This window comes from Miscanthus floridulus, chromosome 13 (genome assembly GCF_019320115.1).
Source record: "Miscanthus floridulus cultivar M001 chromosome 13, ASM1932011v1, whole genome shotgun sequence".
Classification (NCBI taxonomy): Eukaryota; Viridiplantae; Streptophyta; class Magnoliopsida; order Poales; family Poaceae; genus Miscanthus; species Miscanthus floridulus.
The window spans coordinates 3,195,350-3,221,508 of record NC_089592.1 but is presented as its reverse complement, the minus strand read 5'-3'; the positions used below and the strand labels follow the sequence as shown (position 1 = coordinate 3,221,508).

General features: G+C 48.8%; 1 protein-coding gene and 2 pseudogenes across 1 annotated transcript; all 3 read right to left on the bottom strand.

The window, feature by feature from the left end:
* Window positions 1-1,114: 1,114 nt before the first annotated feature.
* Window positions 1,115-4,317, bottom strand: LOC136500780 (serine/threonine-protein kinase-like protein CCR4; annotated as a pseudogene).
* Window positions 4,318-5,428: 1,111 nt separating this feature from the next.
* LOC136501281 (uncharacterized) lies at window positions 5,429-12,301 on the bottom strand. The gene is made up of 8 exons (XM_066496784.1): window positions 12,143-12,301; window positions 11,149-11,994; window positions 10,956-11,033; window positions 9,849-10,086; window positions 8,264-8,342; window positions 7,268-7,409; window positions 6,348-6,656; window positions 5,429-5,951 (listed from the first exon to the last, which is right to left on the bottom strand). Exons 2-8 carry the CDS (start codon window positions 11,932-11,934, stop codon window positions 5,742-5,744), a joined length of 1,842 nt encoding a protein of 613 aa, XP_066352881.1. The 5' UTR covers window positions 11,935-11,994; window positions 12,143-12,301; the 3' UTR covers window positions 5,429-5,741.
* A 5,047-nt stretch (window positions 12,302-17,348) lies between these two features.
* On the bottom strand, window positions 17,349-20,104 carry LOC136500985 (F-box/kelch-repeat protein At1g22040-like; annotated as a pseudogene).
* Between the last annotated feature and the right edge of the window lie 6,055 nt (window positions 20,105-26,159).

Genomic DNA, 26,159 nt, shown 5'->3' with positions numbered 1-26,159 from the left:
TTAATTTGGAGTCATAAATATGAATACTACTCATAGTTGCATCCTTTTAACTAGCACGCAACCCATAATTGCATCCTTTTAGGGACAAAAGTGTAGTACGTTGTTTGGTAGACTTAATCACTCTCAATCCATGTAGATTGGAGTGAGAAATGAACTGATATTTTCTACCTCAGACATTTTCAATACGTAAAGCCAGTCTCAGTGGATAGTCGCTTTATGACGCTGTTTTCGAGACTGTCATGCCATATACAATGAAATAAAACTCGGATGAAACAAACACTTTCAATTCACAGTTTCATTCTGGAGTTTCATAGGTATTTAATTTTACGACTCATAGAGAGTCAGTAATCGTGTTAAGAGAGTTTCATCATCTTCTCTCTCTTCTTAAAATACATTGTCAAGTCATCAAAAATACCTATGTGATAACCTATTTAATGCAAATAAAACTCTATGAAACTCTCATTAAGACTGGCCTAAAGGTTGATGGGGATTGCTAGCTTCTCCAAACAAACACTAATAAATGGAGCCGTTCGCCCGTTCCCATTTCCCACCCTCTTACTATTTTATTATTGTTGACAAAAAAACAACGTTATTGTCATCCTACTAAAAAAAAATCTCATTAGTTATGGCATTCTTGTAAGCAAGAATATCGTACGGTGGAAACAAAAAAAAACACTTGGACAACCCTATTCAAATAAGTGGAATTAATAAGTTACAAGTTTCCTCAAAAAAATTATTTAGGATTCAAGGCAGGAAATAATTAAGCTAAAAGATTTTCTCTCTTTTCTTTTTGCAAGAGAAGATCAAATTTATATGGAGCATGCAGAACAACTATTTGCTAGTAGAAATGTTAAGGAACAGCAAAGCATTGGCCCCGTTCGCTTCGCTGAAAAAACAAGCCAAAATACTATTCCGGCTGATTTGTTGTGAGAGAAAAAATACTGTTCTAGCTAAAAAACAAACTGAAAAAAACGGATTATAAGAGAAACGAACAATACACCTGTCAGAGAATCAATCAAATCAAATGATTGTACGTCTGATGATTGAACCCATTCCAAATGTGTGATTGTTTAACACCAGTTGGTTGAGTTAAGTACAGTTGTTACATCTCCACACCTCACAAGTCACAGCTGTATCTTCTTCTCTCTAACCCGTCTACCAACCCCCAAGAAAAAAAATATATATATATAAATAAACAAAAATTAGCTTCTTTCTTTCTCCCCTACTTACACCTCCCCCACATCTCCAATCCCTTCTCCTCTACATACTACATGTCAGATTTGGTCAAACACTCACTGAGATTTTTTCTCATCTATACAACTCAAAACTTTAAATTAGGAACAATTCATATAAGAAACGATCCATCCGAAGAACTTTTCTCCCTCTCTGTTTTTTTTTCCTTTTAAAAATTAAAAAAATTTATGGACATCAACTAATTCAGCCTATGTATGTATACCAACCGTGGAAAAAAAAGACAAAAAACATGATTTTACATTGTTGAGTGAGACCTGCCATGGGTGATGGGTCGGCTCGAGCCGAGGCCGAAGCCGAAGCCGAAGCCGAGTTCGCGGGTGTGGAACGGGCTCGGATCGTCGGACTCGGAGCGCGACCGCGACCGGGACAGGTCGGAGCCGCCGTGCCGGGAGCTGTTCTGCCCGCCGGCGGCCGCGGCGGCGCCGGCCACGACGGACTCCTCGCACAGAGTGACGGCCCACTCCAGCTCCGCCACCACCTCGGACATGACGGGCCTCGCGCGGCCCCGTGGCCGGACGCACTCCGAGGCGATCTTGGCGACGCGCGCCACCGCCTCCACCTCGTGCCCGCGCGGCGGCGGCACGCGCTCGTCGAGGATCCTCGTGATGTTTCCCGTCTCGACCGCCGGCACGGCGAACTCGATCACGTTCCGGGGCGACCCGCTGCCGTCCTGGCTCGTCCGGTGGATGGCCTTGCGGCCGGTGACGAGCTCCAGCAGCACCACGCCGAAGCTGTACACGTCGCTCCGCTCCGTCAGCTCCTGCAGCCGGTAGTACTCCGGGTCGATGTACCCCACCGTGCCGGCCGTGGTGGACGACGACGCGGCGGCGGCCGCCGCCGTGCTGCCGCTGGCCAGCGACAGCCCGAAGTCCGACACCTTGGCCGTCCACTCGCCGTCGAGCAGGATGTTGGACGGCTTCACGTCGCGGTGGATGATGGCCGGCACGGCGTAGCAATGCAGGTACTCCACGCCGCGCGCCGCGTCCAGCGCCACCCGGAGCCGCGCCTCCCACGACGCGAACAGCGGCGAGTACCCGGCTGCTGCTGCTGCTGCCGTGGAGGTGGTCGTGGAGCGCGCCGTGGGGCATGAACTCGAACAACAGGCATGCGCTCGCCGCGCTCCTCGCAGAAGCCCAGCAGCTGCACCAGGTTGCGGTGGTTCACGCGCGACAGCAACCGGAGCTCCGCGCGGAACGCGCGCTCCGCGTCGAAGCGACGCCGCCGCCGGCCGCCGCTGCCGCTGCGCTCCGCACGCTTGATGGCCACCTCGCGCCCGTCGGGGAGCTTGGCGCGGTACACCGAACCGAAGCTGCCACTCCCGATCTTCTTCTCCTCCGAGAAGCCGTCGGTGATGCGCGACAGGTCCCGGAGCGTGAACTCCTCGCACCCGAGCGGCCGCGCCGGCCGCAGCGGCGAGACCTGCGGAACCGGCATGACCATGGCCTCCACGTCACGGCACAGCCGCCGCGACGACGACTCCCCGAGACGCAGCGTCAGCGTCTTCTTGTTGTTGTTCCGCTTCCTGTACGCCACGAGGTAGAGCGCCACCGCAGCCACCGCGAGCACCGCGGCGCCGACGCCGCCCACGCTGAGCGCGACGGTCAGGGTCTTGGCCTTCTTCTTCCCGCTGTCGTCTCCGGTTGCCGATACCTCCCTCCCGTTGGCAATGAGGATCCTGGAAGCGTTCAGCCGCAACGGGCAGGACTGGCAGATGGCGAGCTCCTCGCCGTCCTCGGCGCCGCCGGTGCCGCAGAGCGCGCCGGAGCCGGAGATGATGTCGCAGGGGCAGGTCTTCTTGGGAGCGCAGGCGCCGGGCATGGTGCTGTTGTAGACCAGGCTGCCGCCGCTGCCGAAGCGGTCGGTCCTCCCCCAGCACGCGACGGAGTAGTTGCTCTTGAGGATCCCGCACACCGCGTCGCCGTCGGCCTCGATGGCAAGGAAATTAGTGTTCCTGTACTGGTCCGGCACCTGGACGGCGCCCCAGCACTGGACCTGGCCGCTGCCGGAGAGGATGCAGGTGGTGTCGTTGCCGAGCGCCATGGCGAGCATGTCACCCGGCAGCTCGTGCGCCGGCACGTCCGGGACGTCGCCGTCGCCCCAGCAGCCGAAGCCGCCCTCGGCGTCGACGGCGCATGCGTGGAGGTGTCCGGCGGCGACGGTCTTGAAGGCCGCGGGCGTGGGCGTCAGCGACGGCGCCGTCATGCCGCCGAAGCAGCTCATGCTGGTGTTGTCGCGCTTTGTCGATGCCGCAGAGGAAGTCGTGGCCCAGCGCGATGCGGGAGAAGTCGAGGCCTTTGCGGAGGTCAAGGTGCGGCCACTCCCAGCATGTGGGGTCGTGGTCGTCGGAGAGGCCGCAGACGTGGGATCCCCCGGCGTTGAGCGAGCGGAGTGAGGGGCCCCAGTAGAGGCGGCGGCCGACGGGGCGGGACCGGTTGGCGGCGAACTCCTCGGAGAAGGACCACCAGCGCATGGCGGCGTGGCCGCCCAGCGGCGCCATGAGGCCGCACAGGAAGTCGGTCCCGGCCACGATAGCGTTGTAGGGGATGTCCGCGGAGGGGTACACGAACTGCTGGCCGTCGGGGTGCGAGGTGCAGTGCAGCTTGGAGCCTGGTGACCCCCGCGTCATCGGCGGCGCTGCTGGTGACGAGCGCGCAGACGAGCGTGGCGTTGGGTGCGTGCGAGATGGCCACCGTGGAGAACTGCCGCGACGCCGTGCACACGTCGACGATCAGGACGACGGCGACGAGGAGGACGAGGAGGTAAAGAAGCTTCGTGCTCGTGCTCGTTCTCGTTCTCCTCAGGAGGAAAAGACGACGGCCGGTGGCCGGCGTGGGCATGGCTAGACATTGGCGGCACCCGGAGGGAGAAGACGACATGAGCGCGCGAGGCAGCCGTTGCTTGCCCTGCCGCGGTGGACGGCGACGGTACGCGAGCGAGGAGGAAGGAATCGGGGTATCGGGAATCGACGGGGACGGGAGAGGAGGGAGAGTGGGTGCGCTGGCTTTTGCTTGGATATCGCTTTTTGTTTCTTTCTAAGGTGCCCGGCATTGCAGGGAAAGAAACGCGTTTCCGTGGATTTTTTTTCCTAACATTTCTTCTTCTTTTTCCTTTTTTCTCTAATTAAAGATAAAAAAACGGCTACTCCAGGCTCCAGAGATGATGAGCTCATGATGAGGGAGGGAGGCCGGCGAGGTTGCAGGTTTTGGGATTGGTTAGGTAGACTTGACTTGGTCCGTTCAAATTCAAGTGTCAATGGAGAAGAGTGCCCTGCTGATGCTCTCAATTTTTGTCTGCCTCCTCTTCTCCCATCTTCTCTTCCCTTCAGACCACTCGCCAGCCAGTTTCTGGATCAACACGGATTTCATTTCCCCATTCTGCAGTTCTTACTCTTTTCGATTCTTTCTCGTGTCATCAGAAGGACCAAAGAAAAACCTACTAGGAGGAAGAACTTGTCAGACACACGTACACACATGCAAGCTCTTTGTTCCATTCCACGAGCAACCATTCATTCCCAACAAGGGTCTGCATTGGCAGTTGGGTTAGAAAGGCTTGGAACAGGCGTACTCCACCTACTTGCCTGCAGTACACTCGAGGTTGGTTAGGTTTACAGCTCACTTACTCAAGAAGGGAACAACCTGTACTGCCAAAAGTTATTACGGCAAAAAAAAGTCATTCAGCAAAGATTACCCGGGATGCTTAAACATCCTTCAAGAATGGGGGTGGCACAGATTTCGTCTTCACTGTGCGCTGCCAACCAAAGCAGCAAAAGCATCACTGATCAAGGTTAGGTTAGGTTCTTACCATACAGGTGCATATCATATCAAACGACAAGCGTAAAGCGATGAGCAGAGGCTTTTGTGTATCAGTGATCACTTCTGAATCAGAGAGATGCCATGGCCAGGCCATACAGGATGTGCCACATGCCCATGCGCCATTCATATCATCATAATAATGCACTACTAGTCTCAACTCTCAAGGCACCTCACATTCACAGGAGTAGGTGACAGGTTTAGAACCCGACTGATTCCGGAATGTGTTAATAATATTCACAGCAAATATTCAAGTCTGGATTGTCAATCATGTATGTATCCCAGTTGATCTTCTGTTTGGGCAAAGAGCGTCTCTTTTTTCTCTGGTCAGGTGAGCAGTTGGGGAGAAGAATTTGCCCAGGCAATAAACAAACCCTGATCATCAAATTATAAGGGAGGGTGTTTCATCAGGCCAGCCCTATTCCAGGGCGGCAAGCAATGGACTTAACATGTGGCTATCACAATTAGCCTCATAGAAAAAAAACAAACAGAATTCTGAATCCTATATGCAGCCTACAGGGATGGGCAGGCCTCAACTAATCTCGCACCCACATGTATGTATAGACTAATCAGCTTCAACATTCCAACCAGCTTCCATGTCTTCAGGGTACAGCTTTGCCAAAAGTCAGCGCCGCTGCCTGTAGCTTCTCTTCACACGAAACCAAAGCTGAGAAATTCCTAACGCTTCATTATGGCCGCCATGGCTACATGCAGAGGGCTCTCCTTCACCGGAGCTCGGCGTCGCAGACGGAACAGGGAATGTCGCACCCTGAAAGTGGTGCTCCCGTTGCTGGGGAAGAGGCTCGCGCAGAGTTGAAGGAATGAAGGGTTCTGCTGCATAGGATAATCCTCCTCCATTTCAACCTCTTGGCTGGTCTCTGTCTGTCCCTGTGATGACATGACACAAAAGTGAGCTTAACCTATTCCGTAGAATCATAGGCATGCAACAATGATTTTGTGCCCACTATACTGATTGCCTCTGGTACTACTTAAGATTTGTGGGTCATACAAAGAGAAACAGCAGAGACAGTAAGCCACTAACAGGTGTACCGACAGGGCATGTGAGTGGGACCAAAACCAAATTGCCCAGGTGACACTCGAGCAGACATAGGACAAGATGAGGAATGAAGTCAAACTGTTAATCAATTGATCCCAACCACTAAGCAATATAGCTTATATACAACTTTTTTGCCTCTACTAATCCTAGCATATTATCAAATAATAATGGCAAGATATACATGGAAACAAATGCTGAGGACGTCCAGGAAGTCTGGCTACAGTTACCTTTTGCTGGTGATGCTCAACATCAGAGTACTCGTTAGGCTGAGTGCCAGTGGGGCTGTGCTCTTCGTTACTGTTCATATATCTATACTCAGCCTGTCCTTTTTCCTCCGAGTATTGTCTGGAACCCTCGTCTTCATAGTCAGGAAGCGGAAAACTAGATGTCTGATCAATGGAGAACTTTCCAACATCTTCCATCCGAATCCCAGAATCATTTGCTTCTGATGTCTCTTTGTACACATAAGTTTGTGACGGTTGCTCCTGGCTAGAGCAAGTGTCATGATTACCAAGATTATTACCACCAGAGTTTCCCTGACATGCAAAGCATATATTAGCTCAAGGTCAAGATAGCCTGCATGCTTGAAAACACCTCTAGTCCTTCAGACTCTGAGAATAAGAACATCACAATATGTAGTACAGAGAGTAAAAAAACATCGATTGTGCCATGACTAAGTATACAGTGAGAAAAGCTTCAAAGCCAAAAATGATACTTGGAACAATCCAAACAGATGTAATACATACCAAGCATCATCTTTATATGTATACATTACTTTGATGTTCAGATTTCAGAAAGATAGAAACAGAAAATTGGTGAATTTGGGTGCCTATTTCTTCTTAATTAAAAAGCCACCTAGTTTCTCCTAGGTTGGTCGAGTTTTTCAGAAATAGAAAGTTGCAGACAGCAGAGGCATGCTTATTCCATTGAACACACTGTAATATGAGTATACAACTTTGATGTTAGCGACAAAGAGTTGCAGATAATAGAGGCATGGTTGTTCAATTGAAAACAGTGTTACATGAGTCTATCAGAACACCAAAATGACAACAGAAACATGGAGAAATAAAACTAACGCACATTTGGGAAGACCCTTGACCAAAAAGCATAACAAAAGAGATAAAAGGATGTAGATGTGCAAGCTAACCTCCATGTCATGCTGCTCAGAAGTGTTACTATCCATTGCAGCAGTTTCATTATCTATAATAGCCAATATTTCATCCCTTTCTTTCTTACGCCTTGTAACTTGACAAACAGCACATATGCAGTCACTTTTGTGGCGATCGTTCCTGCATTCAAACACACCATGTAAGAACACCAAACAATATAGTCAATAGTGCCTTCCTACTAATTCTCCTAAAGAAAAGGAAAAAAATGAAAGGAAAGTACACTGCAGACAGGTGACACTGCCCTCATGTGCATATCGGCTAGCTATTTAGTTAAGAATAAGTGGAAAACTGGGTTATTCAAAGATCATATGAGAAATCATGCATCTCTTCTGAAACTGTTCATCTCTTCAAGGTCTTTCAGTGCTATTCCATTTGCATTTCTGATATTGGATCAAATAAACCTGTTACATAGCCAGCCTATACTCTCTTGCAACATGTTAGTTGGCCACCGAACCAGTACTCTCTGAAGAGAGTTTTGATTTAGACCATCACTACTAAACACTAAGAGCATGTAATAGTTATTCCTCTTAGAAACACAAACACTAGAATTTTCCCGATGATGTTGCTGTTGAAAGTTGCTGGTTTCATGTGATGGGATGGTGTTGCAGATCGCACCACCAGGAACCAAGACTTTACAAGGAACTAAATATCATGCATAAGCATCCCAAAACCAAATTGAAAATTCCATACCAGCATTTGGCATAATATAAGACTAAAAGGGTAAGTTATAACCTATCAAAGTGTTAACGTTGCAGAATGCCTAGCATGTGCTTTAATGGGGTGGGTCATCTTTTTTCCCCGTCTAATATTCGCCTTAAATTCCAACCTCTCTAACAGTAACACAATACATCATTGTCCCAATCTATATGCGTGCTGAAGTTGCATGGCACATCAGCTTCGCTGCATGATAGTTTTGCTTCTAGGATAGATTAAGAAAAACTGCATGCAGCTGCCAGGATAGATTAATGCCATACCCTGGGCGTCGCCTTTTGTTCTTAGCCTTGCTTTTTGAGTGGCCTTTGGCATCCTCATCACCAGTGTTGTCATTGCCGCCTACACAACATCTGGGTAAATCATATATTTGAACAGATGCACATGTAAAGGTAAAAGCAAAATTATATATGGGTCGAAATGAATGACAGTTATGTGTAAGAATAGTTTTCCATTGCAACGAAATGCTTAAGGACAGTGCAATGATCGCATCTTTAGTTCATTATTATAATCCAAAAGTTCCAAAAAAAGTTCTGGCTGCATGCACATTAGATGTACATGATGCAATAAGCTTGTTATCCTCACTGCTCACTGAATTATTTTAAAATAAAACATAAATGTCCTGCAAATGAATCAATGATAAAATAGACATGGATGACATATACAAAAGATCTCATTTGTACACTACTTGAAAGTTGAAATAGTAGCAGTTGACAAGAATCGAATCAAGTCCATGGTTTATGAGTCGTCGTGCTACGGGTTCTGGGCACTGCGGTCGCCACGACCTCCGCGCATATGGCGTCCGCCTTACACAATTAGGCGTCGCCTAGGCGGGGAATGGTGTCGGGCGGACGCCTATAAGACTGTGGCAGATGCCAGAAACAAATCTGTGTGGGGTGTTGAGCGTGAAAATTTGGTGGGAGTCGTCCGCGCCACAAGGGAAAAGGGTGGGAATTGCTGCATATATGCTCTTCGAGCGGGAAATCGACCACTCGGAGACATCTAGTGCGGGTGCGCGCAACTTCACGGAGAGAGGGAGAGAGGAAAAGAGAAGGCAGCAGGTGGACCTGGAGCTCTTGGCGGCGACGGCGGCTCTGCGTCTCCGCTAGGCTGCTCCTCTGGGTTGCTGTCACCACCAGCCGGACGCACCTGCTGCTGGCCAGCCTAAGTGCCTGACGCCGTCGGACCGTTCGCACCGCACCAGCCTGCCTGCTTCGAATCTCTGTCGCCGTCGCCCGTCTGCACCTGCCGCCCGTCTGCCTGGTAAGTGCGTACGCCCCCTGCCACCTCTATTCTGGTTCCCCAAATCCCCCAGCCCCCTGCCACCTCCTCTGTTCTGCTCCCCCAAATATCCCAGCCCCCTGCCGCCTCTGTTCTGGTCCCCCAAATCTCCCAGCTCCCTGCTGCCGCCTCTGTTCTGGTCTCCCAAATCTCCCAGAGACCTGCCACTTTTTGTATTTATTTGCTCTGCCTCTGCTCATGGACTGGTGCTTGTACTCTGATCTGCTCATGGACTGGTGCTTGTACTCTGCTCTTAGCTGGACTTGTGCGTGTACTCTGTTCTTAGCTGCACTAGTATTAGTATGTGCTGGGCTCAAGAATTGGGAACAAACAAGGTATGTATGTGCTGCCATATAGTATCTAAAATTCTAGCCTACACAACGCCTTCATGGCGCCTAAAATGTGTGTATGGCGTCTCCTAAGCGTCCGCCATAAACGCCTAGGTGTTGTGAGGGGGGTCGGGCGCCGCGCCTCGCCACAGCGCCTCAAAAACCATGACCAAGTCAAACATTGAACAGAAGTAAATTAAGGACAAATGACGATAGCTGTCAGATATCCAATACATACCGCTGTCTGGCACATCAGAATACAAGCCAGCGGCCAACCAATATTTCATGAAGCCCTTCTTGACCCGTTTCATAAGCTCAATTATGTAATCGCCTTTACTGTTGTACTTGATACAGTTATCCCATATGAATTGCACATCCTTATATACATCCTCCGAATTCATATACTTGTCACCGCGTTCCAAATTTTGACATATTGTGCCAAAATCCATAGGAGTGTCAATAACATCAAAATAATCCTACAAAGTTTCAGATGTGTTAGGGTTGGGAAACAGGTGAAGTGAACGAAATACGAATAGGCAAAAGACATATTTTCAACAGCAGTAGATCTAGAAGTATATGCTTATGCTTATATAGCTAGGTACTTGGGTTAAGACAAAGGCTAGGAGACATAAATAGAGAAATCTAATAAACATAAGGAAAACAAAAACTGCAGGTGAACTTATCCACATTTGAGGTTGCAATAGCTTTCCTTACCCTCTTATCTATGTTCCATATATCACAATATGCACCTGGGACGCAGGACTGTTGTTACAGGAAAGTTAATCTACCCTGCTAATGTTTTGCTCCGAGTGTCATAAGAAAAGGTGAAGCTTTCATCCTAGTTAGATAAGCAATCACATACTAGAAGTCCAGATACTAGTACTAAGAAAAGACAAATTGAATGTACTATCCCAAGATTTAGATCTTCGCGGATGGAATTAGCAATATATGTAACACAGTCAACCCACCAGAAGACAGAGAGATAAGGGAAAAACAACAAATTGAATACACATATATGGGAATTGGAAACTGTATCTGAAGTTCTGAACAAACAGCTTGAGTGATCAATAGTATTACCATAACTTCTCAAAGGATAACACTACTATGTGTTATAGCCTATAGGTCATTTCATCTGGAAGGCATACAGTCTTTGGTGAAGCTTAAAAAACCAGGTATTGTGCACCTTATCTAGTCAATACCGTTTAATTAACCCCCTGGGGTGGTTTTGCAGGGAGATTTTCCCTTGCTGGCATGCCACACTGGCAGGCAAGCCATGCTTAACAGATGAAGAGTTGTTGTGTATTTCAAACGAAAGAAACCGCAATGTGTAGCACAAAATACTCACAGGTATTTCTAATGCAACAGGATCCACTGGAACATTGAACGGATCAGCGGCGTCCATCTTCATAACTTTCTTAATAGCCTGAGAAACAAGTGCAAACAGAGTTTCAGTATAACCTTTATTATCCAGATTCAGCATATCTCTCATAGGTAAATCTCAATAGACCTCAAATAAAGGTGAGCCGAACTCTACTCACTTCAAGTGCAGCAGCCAGCTCTTTCTCGTTGCGCTGATGTTCCGGAGTAGACTGCTTTTCTTCCGACTCCTGTGAGCTCCTCAGCTCCACCACATCCTCCATTTTTTTGCTTTCCAAAAGAGCTTCCTGCTTGCTCGGAGCAGGCCCATCTGCCGAATCGGCTTTCCGATCCGGTGTGCTGTTTTCTACAGAAGGCAGCCCCGCCAACTTGATCTTAATGCCTCCTACTTTCCTTGCCACCTTCTCCTTATCCGCATCACTCGACTCCAACCCCTGCCCGTCTGTTTGCTGCCCATCCATCATGACCGCAGCCTTCTCTGCATCAGCTCTTTTGATTACTTCAGGGACAGCAGCGCTCTCCGATTTCCCAGCATCAGCAGGCGGCACTTGAGCTTCCGAAGAATCCTGCTGCTGCTGATGGCGCAGTGGCGAGTCCACCGTCTTGGACGACTTGAACTTGAGCTTCACACGGCCGTACACAGCTCCCACCTTGGGCCTGCTGTACGTTATGTCCGCAGGAGGATTAGCCGGCGCGGTGGCGCTGGGCTTCCGAGGTGGCTCAGAAGGTTGAGGTTGAGCAGGAGGAGGAGGAGGAGGCGGTGGTTCAGGCACTGCTACCCCCGCATCGACGACAGGCGGCGCGTTATTATTATTATTATCCTCCTCCGCCTGGTCTCGCGGGCTGTCCGACGCCTCCGTGCTGGGACTGGACGCGGAATCCGGCGAGGTGGACTCCGCCGGACCAGCCTTCTTGCGCGCCAGCTTGGGGCCACGCTTGCGCTTCATCGTGGTGCTGCGTTGCTTTTTGGTGGCGGCTGGGATCGACCGACGCGGCAAAGGAACGCGCTGCAAATAAACGAGGGGGAGAAGCAAGTGTTCGGGCTCAGATTGCGCCGCGCAGGAGGCTCGGAATTCCACGGAACGGGACGATAACGGATCGCCTGGCGGACAAACCCACCGAGGCGAAGCGAAGCGAAGAGCTAGGGTTCCTTACCGGAGGAGAGGAGAGGAGGAATTCGGTCCCGGGGCCGCGACGATCTCGGACCGGCGCGCGTCCAGCAGCAGCAGGAGGAGGGAGAGCTCGGGGGACGCGCGGTGCGCGGTGCGCGGGAAGGGAACGGGTGCGGCGGGCGGGCGGGCGGGCGGGCGGGCGGAGGTGGAGGCGGAGGCGGTCAGGCGGAGACGGAGGCGGGGGGAGAGCCAGAGAGCCCAAGCTCGTTCGGTGGCACACCGCCGGGAGGCCAGGAGGGACACAAGTCAGCGAGTAGGCCGCCTTGTAACATTACTACTGGGCTGTTGGGCCTTACGGGCCTGTACTTAGACTGCCTTTGTTTCTTCTCATATTGGGCTTTTGATGGGCCTGATTTGTTTCGTCACAAGCTTTGGTCCCCGTGAAGCCTTTCCAATCCCTGGATCTTATTGCTTTCTTAAGGCGTTGAGCTGTGGCTGTGGGAAAAAGCTGCTGTGGGCTGTGGGCTGTGGAAAAGCTGCTGTGGGCTGTGAGCTGTAGAAAAGCTGAAAGCTGTTTGGTTAAACAAGTATAAAATATACCTTTTATCTTTATCTCTCTTGAAACAACTATGGAAGAGCTTTTTATTCCACCAATTTCGAAAAGCAGAAAGCCAAAAGCCAAAAGCAGGGTCAAACCAGCTTTCAAAAATGAACTACGAAAAAGCAGCTGCTTCTGAAAAAGCACCCTCCAAAAGCAGCCCCTTTGGTTGGGCTTTTGGCTTTTGGGGCCAAAAGCCAAAGTCAAAAGCCCAACCAAACAGGGCCTAAAAGCTGAGTTCAATCTCGTTTGGAAAAAGGGAAAAAAAAAAGCCTTTCCAAGCCCCTAGCTGTCCAAGCCCCTGAAGATGATCTCGTGGGCCTTGAAGAAATCCTGCAAGGAGCAGCCGATTTCGCAGTAGATCAGATAATACCTCCATCGAATGAGCACAATCAGAGAGACATCTTGAACTCAATTGGACGGGTGGTAGGGACTACCTTAACCCAACACTAATGTTTCAGTAGACGATTTTTCCAACAACATTGTTAAAAAAAAACAGTAGAGTGCCATTTGCATCTCCCCCTACAAAGCGAAGGTGCTCTGCGACGCCCCAAAATCAGCCAGTCTATCCACGTCGCCGAGATATCCCTCCTGTGGCCACTAGCGAGCCACATCGCCCAAAAATCCCCGTCCACAAGTTCCCTTCCACAAATACCTAATTTTTTTTAATTTGGTCCGTTTTTAAAATATTCAAGTTTACACCTCGAGGCGACCTAAACCGGAATTTGGACCCTGAGAGTTGGTGCGTGACATGTTGCGCCGAGCTAACACGTCTCGGCGCCATGAGTCATGGCGCTGAGGTGATTGCCACGAGACAGTGGGCCTGGTGATGTGTATCCTACGTGGCAGATAGATCGGCATCACAGATCTCGGCGCCGAGCTCGGCGCTTCAGACCATGGCACCGGCCATGGATTCAAAAAGCTACTTCCATCTTTCCCTACCCGAGCATTCTTCCATTTCTCGCTCCTCCCTCTCAATTTGTCCCTCTCCCCATCCCGCCCAACCTCTGCAATCGACATATTAGACCTTTGAAAACTTTGATTTGATCCATAGATCTTCGCGAGCAAGGTGTTGATGGTCACTAACACCTAGTTAGACCATCAACATTGCACCCAAAAGCAAGGTAAATCATCATCACATGTGCTAAAATTACTTTATATTTTACCTAGCTCCACTTGTACTTTGAAATATATTTGAATGCAGGAAATTTTCACAAAAATACACAAAATATGTGCATAGAAGGCAAGTGGATGTGGCAAGCCGCCTTGGGCCCACATGTTGGGGTCACTTAACGCCATGTGGTGTCGTCGGACGCCCCATGTGACCTGCCACGTCATTGATCCACGTGATGGGTGGTGTGGCACCCCCAGGAGGCCTCCCACGCCGTTGGTTTGAGTCGGTTTGATCCAAAGGTTGAGGATGAGCTTCCTTGGATGAGATTTGACCAGCCGTTTTTTCTGAAGCCCAGCGTCAAATCCGCTAATGTGCGCTTCCTCCGTTGTTAAGGAGGAGGGTGGCCCGCGCAACTGAAGCCTCGAATCCATGTGCATGGATGAACCGCCATGATCGTTCTCAGGATCTACAAGACCCATGAATTCGAACCTGTATTATTAAGTTATGATTATATTATTATATATATGTGTGACGTCTAGTTATTGTACGCCTATGCACGATTCGGTACCAAAGGCATGCATATGTAGGTTCCGTTTGACAGGGCTTCTCCACCGGCTTCAGGAGCCGTTTTCTACCAAATGGGGTAAAGTAAAATAGCTTCACTTGTGAAGCCCCTAAAAACATGCTCTCACAGTGATTTGGGGTGGGATGGAGCTAAAAAAAAGTGGCTTCTCCCGGCTCCTCCTCCAGGCCCCTAAAAACATGCTCTTACAGGGAAGCCATTTTGCCAAACGGTTTACCAAAACCGCTTCAGCTCCACCGGTGGAACTGTTCGTGGAGCTGAAGCCAAATAAAAATGACTTCACTGGTGAAGTGAAGCCCTGCCAAACGAGGCCGTAGTCTTCTCTACTGAGCTGCATATATAGTCGTGTGCATGCATGTTTGTTCGTACCAAGTGCATGCATGTTTGTTCGTACCAAGTTGTGTTTGTCGGTAATATTCGACTTTTAGACCTTCACCGAGGAGGCCATGCGTGACATGTTCGTACCAAGTTGGAGAGTTCGAAAGGCCTCACAATCCAAATCATCTAAAGTCCACGTAACCGGAGTACTTCTAGCAGACTAGCACATAGCCAAAGTTCATCTACGTAGTAGATGCGAATAGTGCTACTTGCCAACATCATAATCATGAGACGGTTTCCATAATTTTTGTTGTTTGCGGTTATTATTGACAATCGACAGATGACAAACTAAGAGACTTCCCTTCCCCCACGTCGCTCCCTGGGGCGGCTCGGGCGGAACCCCATCGCCCCCGCCGTAGCCCCTCCCTCACCGCTCCGCAAGCCTCGCCGCCGCTTGAGCGCACCACTGGGTGTCGGCGGCGGCGGGGCCTTCTTCCCCTTCCCCCCTTCTTCCCCTACGCTTTTCCCTCTCCAGTGGTGCTGTTGCGAACGTCGAGGCCCCATCCGACGGTGGCTGGCGTGGCCATTCCTGCGGCAGAGAGGGCGGATCCACGTGCTAGTCGGCCGGATCCGGTCGTCGGTGGCCAGATCTGGTGGCTGCCGAGCTCGCCTGCCCACATCTTCCGGCGGCTGGAACGCGGTGGTCGTGTGGTCGGCGGTCGGGGCTGCCTGGGTGCTCTCCTCCTGTCCCCTCCCTTGCTCAGGCTGCGCTTGGGCAGGGCGCCGGAGGTGGCAAGGGAAGGCGCGGTGGTGCGGCGGTCGGGCTGGCATCCGTCCAGATGTACAGCGCTGCGATGTGGCCCTGGCCGTCGGTACAGTGCGCGCGGAGGCGGTGGTTGGCCATCGGCGCCGTGGGTGCGGAGGCGGTGGTGGTGTGGCTTCGTCAGCGACGCCGTGGTGGTGTGGCCGGCCGTGGCTTGGCTGGGTTTGCTCCAGCGGCGCCATGGTGGCGCTGGCTGGCGGCGGCCTGGTGTTGGCGTGCCCGCAGTGCCGTGGTGGCACGGCTGGCGGTGCCAGGCCAGGGTGAGGTCGCAGATCCGCCGCCTCCGTTGATGGACCTGGCGGTCCTTGGGCCGGAGCTACTCTGGTGCAGCTTGTCGACGGTGGTGGTGCCGTGGGGCCGGTGCCTCTCGATCCGGCGGCTCAGGGCCGGATCCGGTGGCCTGCTAGCTGGATCCGGTGGTTCTTTGCCAGATCCGGCGGGGAGCCCATGCGTCCGCGGCAGCGGCTCCAGCCTGGGTGCTAGGAACGGCGCCGGTGCCTAGGGCTGCAGGCGCTTGGTGCTTGGCGCTCCCATTGCGGCATCTTGTGTCTTCCTCGCCCGGTGCCAGTGATGTGGTTTGGCCGAGATCCACGGAGGGCTGGGGGTCGGGCGTGATGGCGGTAGTTCGGCGCGGAGGCTGCAGGAGGTGTTGCACAGCGTGGTTGTTGCGGGGCCGGCTCGGCAGGGGGTGGGGACGTTGGTGGGATGGGCGACTGGGCTTCTTCTGATCCCGACCCTCTTCTCCGAGCCATCTGCCTTTCCCCTTCCCCAGGCTGGTTTTCATGGTGGAGCTGGCCGGTTCTGCCTGCTGCTGGCCGGCGTTGCCGGTTGCGGTGGGGGGACTCTCCCGCGGGTTCCCCGACGCTTCTCCTGGTCAGCGTCCCTTGCAGCGGCGTCTAGGCGCCGCACCCTGCCTTCTGGTAGGGTTGGGCCTCTGGCGGCGATGGTGTGGAGGTGGGGGCGAAAGCGTGGACGACGACGTTTGCGGACGTCGTTCCCTTCTTGAAGGCGTCATTTCCTACCTCTTCTCCTACCGTACTGGATGTTGCAGGTGAAAACCTTCCTTAGCGGGCTACCATGTCGACGCTTTTAGCGTCGGTTCCTCCTTGGGGGCATGGCTAGGCATTCCAGTTTCGCGATTGTTCCTTGCTGTTTGGTGTCGCTCAGCAGGACGTTGTCTTCTTGGGTCCTTGTTAGTTGATAGTTGAGTTGTTTAGTTGGGTCGTTTTGATCAAGTTGGATGAAGTAGTGGGACGAGTTGTGATAGTTGTTCAGCTGTTGTACCAAAGTTGCTAGGATGAGTGGTACACTCTCCTGATTTGTATGGTTTTTGACCCAGTTTTCGCTCAAAAAACTGGGCGGGCATTTGTCTTTTTTCTTTTTCTTTTTTCGTCTAATAGAAATCGCGGCAAAGCTTTTTGCCGTCCTTTCTAAAAACAATCGACAGATAGACAGATATCAACATAGCGCAAGTGACAGCAGGCGTCAATAAGAAGAAGAAAAAAAACACGCCAAATCTGTGGATCACAATGGCTAGAGCCTCACATTTTCTGACCAGCAACCGTTCCAAGGAAGCCGGCCGGCAACCAAAGAAAAAAGAGAACTTGTGGTAAGGCATCATGATAACATGGATCTGATTCATACTAGCACCGCTTGTTCCTAAGATGCCGTAACAATGCTGTGATGTGGAACTCTGATGTGCTGCCATGTCAAGCCAAAGAAAGAAATGCGAGCAAAGAACATATGTACAGATCCAAGACTGAACACAAGTCAGGAACAAAACATACTTTATTTCAAGTTGACTGACCAAAACCTTTTTTTTTTGGGAGTAAAGATCAGCAGGTCCTGGAATGCATCACTGGATGGAGCAAACACATGTCTCTTTGGTTCGCACATATGTACCCAGATTGCAAAACAATTACAAAACTGAATTACCCAGATTGCACCCACATATGTAAATTGCTGACAGAAATAATTTCTGCAGTTCATTGACACATTTGTAGCAAAAGCCAGAGATTATCTGTTCTTCAGGTTGAAACCACAAAAAGATACCTGACAAATTAGATGCGCGGCAGAAACATATGTACTACACAAACTTATACTTCCCTCGGTTTTACTCGTCACCAACCTACTGTAGCAGATTTGACCAGCCGGTTTTTTCTCCTAAAAAATCTTAGATACTTCAAAGTATATAACATTAATCAAGTACGTAAAATGAAGAATCATATATGTGAAAACTTGATGTATCTAAAAATCGCATGGCCAAAGTTGCTACAGTAAAAGTTCGGTGACAAGTACATGAAAACGGAGGGAAGTACAAAGATCCAGAGAAACTCAACCTTAAAAACTCAAAATGCTGAGAAACTGACAGCTGACAAGTTCAGCAGCTCTGATACTCTTCGACGTGATGGCTTTCCAAACATCTGCCTGCTCCAAGGAGACATCTGGGACTCGGCATGCTGTGCCAGCCAGAAGGACTGGCGAATCCATTAGCTTCAGAGAGTCCATTTGCATGACATTGATTTTGCAACCCAGATCCTTGATTATCAAATGGAGCTTTCCAAGAAATCCAACAAGCAAGTAAGGACTGTCTGACTCGTCAAAGGTCCCAACACGTGCCTGGCTTACAGCAACCTTCCAAGTATCCTCTTGAGCATCGTACATCTTTATCTTAGAACTGCTAGAAGAAGTTGCTGGCTCCAAGGCATACAGATTGCCATCTATAACAGTGCTCAATTTCGTTCCAACCTGCCTTGCAGGCCAACCTTCACCCATGCCCGTAGGCATTTGTTCCCATGAATTTGTCTCCGGATCAAAGATCTCTCCACCAACATCAACAGCGAAGGGCCAGGAATAAAAGCTCTGAGAAACATATAGCTTCCTGCTTCCCTCTGTATGAGGTCACTTCGGTAGCAATAGGCTTCAGTAGATCAGCTAAGGCCGTCGGCAGAGCTTGCGATTTGGAGAATAACATATCTGGCACCAAACCCCAGTTGCAGGGTCAAACACTTCAGCGGATTTTAGCGGAGCCAACCCATTCTTGCCTTGGATGATACCACCAACAACATACAGCTTGTTGTTCAACAGGCTAGTCTTGCAAAAGGCACGCCCTGTGCTCATCGGGCTCACCTCCTGCCATGAATTGACAGATGGATCATACCTCCACACGCATTTCATCGTGGAAGCTCTAGAGAACCCACCCAAAACATAGAGGCAGCCATCAGCAGCGCCGGCACAGCCACAGAATGGTATACTGCCTAACAATTCCCTCTGACCAAGCCAGCCTCTGATAACGTCAAAGATACTTATGCCAGCGCTCACCAGATCCCCCAAGCCCAACCCATAGACGCGGCCACTCCTGCACTCTCCTCTGCTATGACTGATCCCAGGCATGAGTGGCAGCCTCTGCCATTGGTTGCTAACCGGATCAAAAGCATGCCAAACCAGCTTCTGATCATCTGCCGTCTTCATCAGTATGTACAGCCACTCTTCGGCCACGCCGAGGTCCTTCCTCAGCCGGTACAGCTCTGCGCCAGTTATCGCCACCTTCCAGCTCCGGGAGACCATCTTGGCCTTGAGGTACCCCATCCGCGGCATCCTCGCGAGGATTTGCAGAGATATCTCATCCGGGAGCCCCGGGATCAGCCTCGGGTGGCCGTGGCTGCAGAGAGAGGTCGAGAGCCGCATCTTCTTGGAGGAATCTGGTCGCGGAGCTTCGTCGTGCTCCCACTGCTGGTGCTGCTCCTTGCTTGCGGCGGAGCTCAAGAACGCCCCCATTTGATGTCTTCTTGGCTACCTGTATCTAGAGAAATTTAATAAATAGAGTAAATAACCAGCAAACCAGTGGGCAAAGGCATAATTTAGGCAGTAAAAATGGAAGAAAAGATAGGAAAACCTACATATATAACAATTAAAGGAACCAAACATCATGACAAGAACAATATAATTCTTTGGTTCCAAATCTCAAAATACAAAGGACAGTTCACCGTAACTCGAAAGCATCGCCAAATACCCCAGGAAATATCCAAATAAAAACAGCGGCCATGCTTGGATCGGTGGCTTTTCAAAGGAATCCCAAAGGGATCCAAGCCCTATGTTTGCTGGCTGGCACCACATGGTGTTTGAAACGGAGGAAATAGAATCTGCCTTAAGGTCCTGCTTCCTTATCCAAAAATCGAAATGGAGCCAAAATATCCACTACGAGCTGTTGGGAAAAAATAAAAATAAAATCATATACGTGAAGGAAGAGCTAACCAATTTAGCAATCCCATTGTGGAGCTAAAGTACAGCTCCGCCGTCGCCGGCGAGCCGCCCAGGTGCAGCGGCTGCAGCAGCCGCCGCCGGAAGCCCCGGGGCCGTCGCCTGCCAAAGAGCTCCGGCCGCCCCGTGCCGGCACACCCCCCCGCTCTCGCCCAGTCGCCCTGCCGCCCAGGAAGCCAGGAGCTCGCCACCGGGAGTGGGGAACAAATTGGAGTCGGGAATTTGCCGAACTGGGAAAGAGTCGGGAATTTGCCGAACTGGGAAGCGTCGGGAGGGGAAGGCGGTCACGCCGTCACAGGATTCGGGAATTTGGCGAAGTGAGAATAGGGTTTGGAGCGGGGGGGGGGGGGGGGGGGGGGGGGGGGGGGGCATTTTAGACATTTTAACTAATGGGTTCCATGTGTCAGGACGGTCGAACCGTTAAATTAAATATTGAGTATAATGTATTTTTAAAATAAAAAAACTATTAGAATTTGATTTAAATATTAGAATGTATTTTCAAAATTAAAAAATCTATTAGAATTTGATGGGAGTTGCGTGAGCCTAAAAAATTCGACACCTATGGAAATCCAAACTTTTATAATGGCACTAAAAGAAAACACTGTTCTCTCACTTTCAAATTATAAGTCGCTTTAACTTTTTTTATATTCATTTTGTTATGCATCTAAATATAATAATATGTCTAGATACATGGCCAAATAGATGAATCAAAAAAGTCAAAGCGACTTATAATTTGGAACGAATGGGAGTATTATTTATCGCGTGGGTAGGCCAGCGGCACGAGAAAAGGACGCCATCGCTGCCAAATTGCACTCGAGGCTGGAGCTGTTCCGCTCATAAGGCTATCTCCAGCACGAGACCCATTGCGGCACTCAAAACCTAAAATAGGTCTCCAACAGAATATCTATAGCCTCTAACAGAGTACCTATACGGAAGATCCATTTTGGGTGCCAGGAGAGACAAACCCAAATCTGAGTATCTTCTCTCCTAGAGACCTATTTATAGAAAGGATTGTCTTTTAGGTCGTGTTGATGGAGAAGACCAAAAATGGGTATTGAACCCTTTGCCTGTAGCGCTACCCAAAGAACGAATGGATCTTGGCCCCGTTCGCTTGGCTGAATTTGGCTGAAAAACACTGTTCTGACTAAATTGTTGTGAGAGAAAACACTGTTTTGGCTGAAAAAAGAAGCCGAATAAGCTGGATTATAAGGTAAGCCAAACGAGGCCCTTGTATTTTAGGTCACAGTCGTTGAAGATAGTCTAAGGGCATGGGCAATACAAAGCTGCTTAGACAGGCTCTTAAAAAGAGAACATATAAGCATGTACTAATCTACAATGGAAAAATTCTTTATAAGCGCTTCGTCCAGGTGGTCATATATTTTATTTTTACATCATGTACTACCCGTTCTACATATTTGTATTGTAGGATCATCGTCCAGGTGGTCGGACCACCTGGTACTCGGACTTCTCCACCGATCAACTGGTCGGACCGCTAGGTTCATGACCTTCATCGTCAACCAGCTGGTCGGACTGTTCGGCGCTCACTTCGTCGCCGACCAGTTGATTGGGCTGCTCGATGCTCGATTCTTCATCAACCAACTGGTCGAACTGTTTGTCGGTTCATTGCCAGCTAAGCTGGGGACTCCTCGACGCTCGGATTGTTCGTCGCTTCATCGTTCGCTACGCTGGGGGCTCGCCAGCTACGCTGGGGACTCCTCGGTGTTTGGATTCTTCGTGCAAGCGTCGCTAGCTAAGCTGGAGACTCTCTTGGTGGTCGGATCTTTCTACGTCTCATTGGTGTGCTATCAAGTTACTCCATGCTATTTGGATCAGCGTGCTAATTTTGGGCAGCACGTCTGGGGTCTTGATACGCACATGATAGATGACATTGGCAAGCTTTCAGGCTTATTTTCTTTGACCCTGCTACAAGATTTATTTCTTCATCTTTCAGTAGGCTCAGGGACTAAGTGGCTACACTTCGCCTGGCGGTGAATGTAGTGCTCTTTTCTTGATTTACCCTCCTTATTGACTAAGTCATGGATGATTCCTCGCAAACGGAGTCTAAGTGGCTACACTTCGCCTGGAGATTTTTTCAATTTTTATCTTGAGCCCCTTACATCCTTTTGGCAAGCCTTACTTGGCCAAGTTTGAGATTGATTAACCTGTTAAACTGGTCGGCTCCTATTTTCACCACTCAGGTCACTAGTTTAACTGGTCGGCTTCGACTTTCACCGTCCAGGTCACCAGTTTAACTAGTTGGCTTCGACTTTCACCGTCCAGGTCACCAGTTTAACTGGTCGGCTTCAACTTTCACCGCCAAGGTCACCAGTTTAACTAGTCGGCTTCGACTTTTACCATCTAGGTCACTAGTTTAACAGGTTGGCTTCGACTTTCACCGCCTAGGTCGTCAGCAAAACTGATCGGTTTCGTGTTAAATTGCTCGGACTTGATCAAGACGGCGTCGCCAAGCGGATACAAGGCGCTCGGGGACTAGCTTTGGGGGATAAGGACAAGACATGGTCTGCACCATCAGAGGTGGCCTAGTCCACAAGATCAAGGCGTGTGGTGCTCGGCACTGGTCGGCGTGCACCGCAAGGCCACAAGAAGATGTGATTTATTAGATATTGTATAATACCAAATAGGATACTTTCTTTATAATTCTACCCCTCCAGAGCATATAAGGAGGGGCAAGGGTCCTCTAGATGGCATCTCATTCATCCCCATATGGATCCTAGACTTAGCCTAAGGCATCTGATGACACGCAATATCATATGGTAGCCAATACAAACCAACAGACCACAGGAGTAGGGTATTACATCATGCTGACAGCCCAAACCTATCTAACTCTTGTGTCTCTGTTGCCTTCTTGTTCTTCATCTCACGCATCCCTCCGATTAATCTACCATCGTGGGGATCCCCCTCGGTGGACTGTCGAGCATATTTAGTCGACACCAAACCTAGAACTTCTCCTTTTCCATTGTCACCAAACACAATGTTCTCACTTAGGTCATGACTTGGTTGGAAGGATGTGAACATATTCTTCTCTCCGGTTATATGATTGGTGCATCCACTATCCAACATCCAACTTGTTCCACCGAAGGAATTGTCCTACAAAACGAATCAAGTTCTTGTTTTAGGTACCCAAATAGATTTGGGTCCTATGGGGTTAGTCACATAATACTTTGGCACCCAAACACTCCTCATAATCTCTCTTTTGGGCACCAACATATCTTACAACTATCTTGCCATCCTTGCCCCAACAACAAACATAGTCACTAGCATAGCTTCTTGGAGTAGGTGTTTGTTGCTTGGGGACCTCCACTTGCTTCAACTTGCTTGTCTTGTCACTTATGGGTGCAATCTTGGGAATGTAGATGTTGTTTGCCTTGCACATGAGCTCATCAAGAGCAACCCCTTTGTTGAACTTTACACAAGGTACACCATTGATTATGTTCCTTTCATTGGCCTTACCATCATACCTATTGTAGCTAATGTCATCCTTGATTAATGGGTGCTTTGATGACTTGTATATTGTCTTGTCGGATTTAGTTTGACATTTGCAACCATTCTTCACAATCATCTTCAACCTATGAATGTCCTTGTCTTTCTTCTCTATCTCAACAAGGTTAGTTACATATGTTTTTGCATCAATTTTATAACATCTTTTACAACCATTGCTAGTGGAGACATTAGAGTCATCGGTTGCCTTTGAAGAAATTGAAGTGCTAGTCCAAAGAGTGTTGAAGTTTAGCTCAAGATCTTGGTACTTTTGTTCCATGTGTGTAAGGCATTCTTGAGATACACTTTTCTCATTTTTAGGCTAGCTATTTGATCATTAATAGAGGAATGTTCTTTAGTCAATCTCCCAATGGTGTCATTGGCTAAAGACAATTCTACGATTAACTTCTCAACCTTCATTCTTTCCTCGGCAATAGATGCTTCAAGAGCAAGGTTTTTATCCCTCTCTTGAGTGATTATATCTCCTTGCATCTCTAAGCATCTATTCCTCTTCTCTAATTTTTTCACTAGTGTCTTTATTTTAGTGTAGCCCTTTTTACCAAATTATCTTATCATGCTTTCTTCAATTTCTTCCATGTTCTCATCACAACTATCATATTCATTAGTAGCAGGAGTGGGTGAGTCATGTACCTTCTCCTCCTTAGCCATAAGACAAGTTGGAGTGTAGTAGTCATTGTCGATGAGGTTAGAGAAGAGCCTTGGTGATGAAGCTAGGTTGGGGAAGAGCTTTGGTGATGAAGCCATGTTGGAGAAGAGTGTAGTTGATGATGAAGAATCGTGGATAGCAATGTTTGTGACTCCTTTCTTCTTCTCTTTCTTCTCTTCATCACTTGAGTCATTACTATCATCATTTGACTCCCATTCTTCACCAATATGAGTTTCACCCCTATTCTTCTTTTTGTTCTTCTTTGTCATCATTCTTGTTGTACTTGCCTTTCTTCTTCTCTTTTGGACAATCGGCAATAAAATGACCAATATCACCACAACCATAGCAAAACCTTTTCTTGAACCTCTTCTTATCATCACCATAGGTCTTCCAGTTGCTCTTCTTCTTCATGAATCTTCTAAGGTTTCTAATTACTAGAGCCACCTCTTCATCGGACTCTTCTTCTTCACTTGAGGAATCATTCTTCACTTTGTTCTTCTTCTCTTGACTTAAGCTTTTGTTTTCATGTTGTTGAGTAGCATTTAGGGATGCACTCTTGTTGTATCCCAATGCACTAGGATTTTGATTATGAGCATTGATAGCATCCTCATCTAGACACTCATGATGCTTGATCTTTGCAAGAAGTTCTTATGGTGTCATCTCATCATAATCGGGTCTTTCCATGATCATAGAAGCAAGCATGTTGTTCTTGGCTCTATATGTTCTCAACATCTTTCTAGCAACTCTATTGTCATCCCATTCTTTGCTCCCAAGAGCTCTTATACGATTGACCAATGTCATGAGCCTATCAAACATAGCTTGTGTTGTCTCACATTACAAGAACACAAACCTTTCCAATTCATGTTGGATTAGCTCAATGTTGCCTTTCCTCACACTACTATCTCCTTCAAAAGATACTTTCAAGATATCCCAAATTACCTTGGCACTTTCAACTCCATTAACTTTGTTGAACTCATCTTGACTTAAGCTTGAGACAAGGAAGGACACAACTTGTGCATTTTGATGGAGATTGTAAGCTTCTTCTGGAGTTATCTCTCTATCCTTGTTAGTGGGAATGAGCACACCAACTTCCACAATCTCCCAAAGTCTTGCGGCAATAAGATGCATCTTCATTTTGTAAGCCCAATCCGTATATCTTGTCCCATCAAAGTGAGGTGGCTTGCCTTGATTCATGGTGGGAAAATGTATGGCGGGACCTTTGGTGAGTTGTCCATAGTCAAAACCAGTACTAGAATAGATTCCTTTTCCTTGACTATTTTCCTTGTCGCCTCCAATGTCACTTGTGTTACCATCATTATTGCCACTCAATGCATCATCCACCTTCTTGCTCAATTCTTCCTTCATCTTGTTCATCTCATCTTGCATCTTCTTCATTTCTTCTTAGAAAAACCTTGTTTGCTCAGACATCAACTCTCTTGCAATCTGCTTGGCAAGCTTGGTTGCATCGGCCTTCATCTTATCAGTCTTTGATATTGTTTCTTCTCATGCGGTGAAGCGCTAAGTATGAGGACCTTGCTTTGTAACCAATTGAAAGGATCTTACAATGCCTAGAGGGGGGGGTGAATAGGCGTATCTAAAAATTTACAACACAAACTAAAGTCCAATTTGTTAGCAACTGTCGAAAGTCCTGACAGTTTGGGATGGAACTTTCGACGGCCGGAAGTTCCGATGCAAACTAGCTGGGAGTTCCGACTCCTACGTGAAACTACTAAGCAGTGTTAATTGAACTTTGATAGTGAATTTTCTTACAACCCCACTTCCTAGTGGTAAGATGAGGATGTAGGGTCACTTCCCTTGACGTCGAAATACCACCATTCCGTAGATCGAGTCCATACCCTAAGAAATGGCTAGAGGGAGAGGGAGACAACTAAATACAAGTATTTTCGAGCAAATCACAACAACAACAAGCACACGGGAGATAAGTATTTATCCCGAGGTTCGGCAACCCCACAAAGGAGCTCCTACGTCCTCGTTGTCGAGGTGACCACTAAGGTCGGAGTATCTTTTACCTCCTTGCCTCACTCAAGGAAACCACAATGGTACTTGAGTTTATTCACTAGAAATCAAGGGTAATACAAACTTCCCAAAGCTCTTCCACAAGATGAAAGCTCTTGGGCGATGCCTAGCCAGCTAGAGGCAAAGCCCCAAGAGCAACAAATGCAAATCCAACCGGCTTGA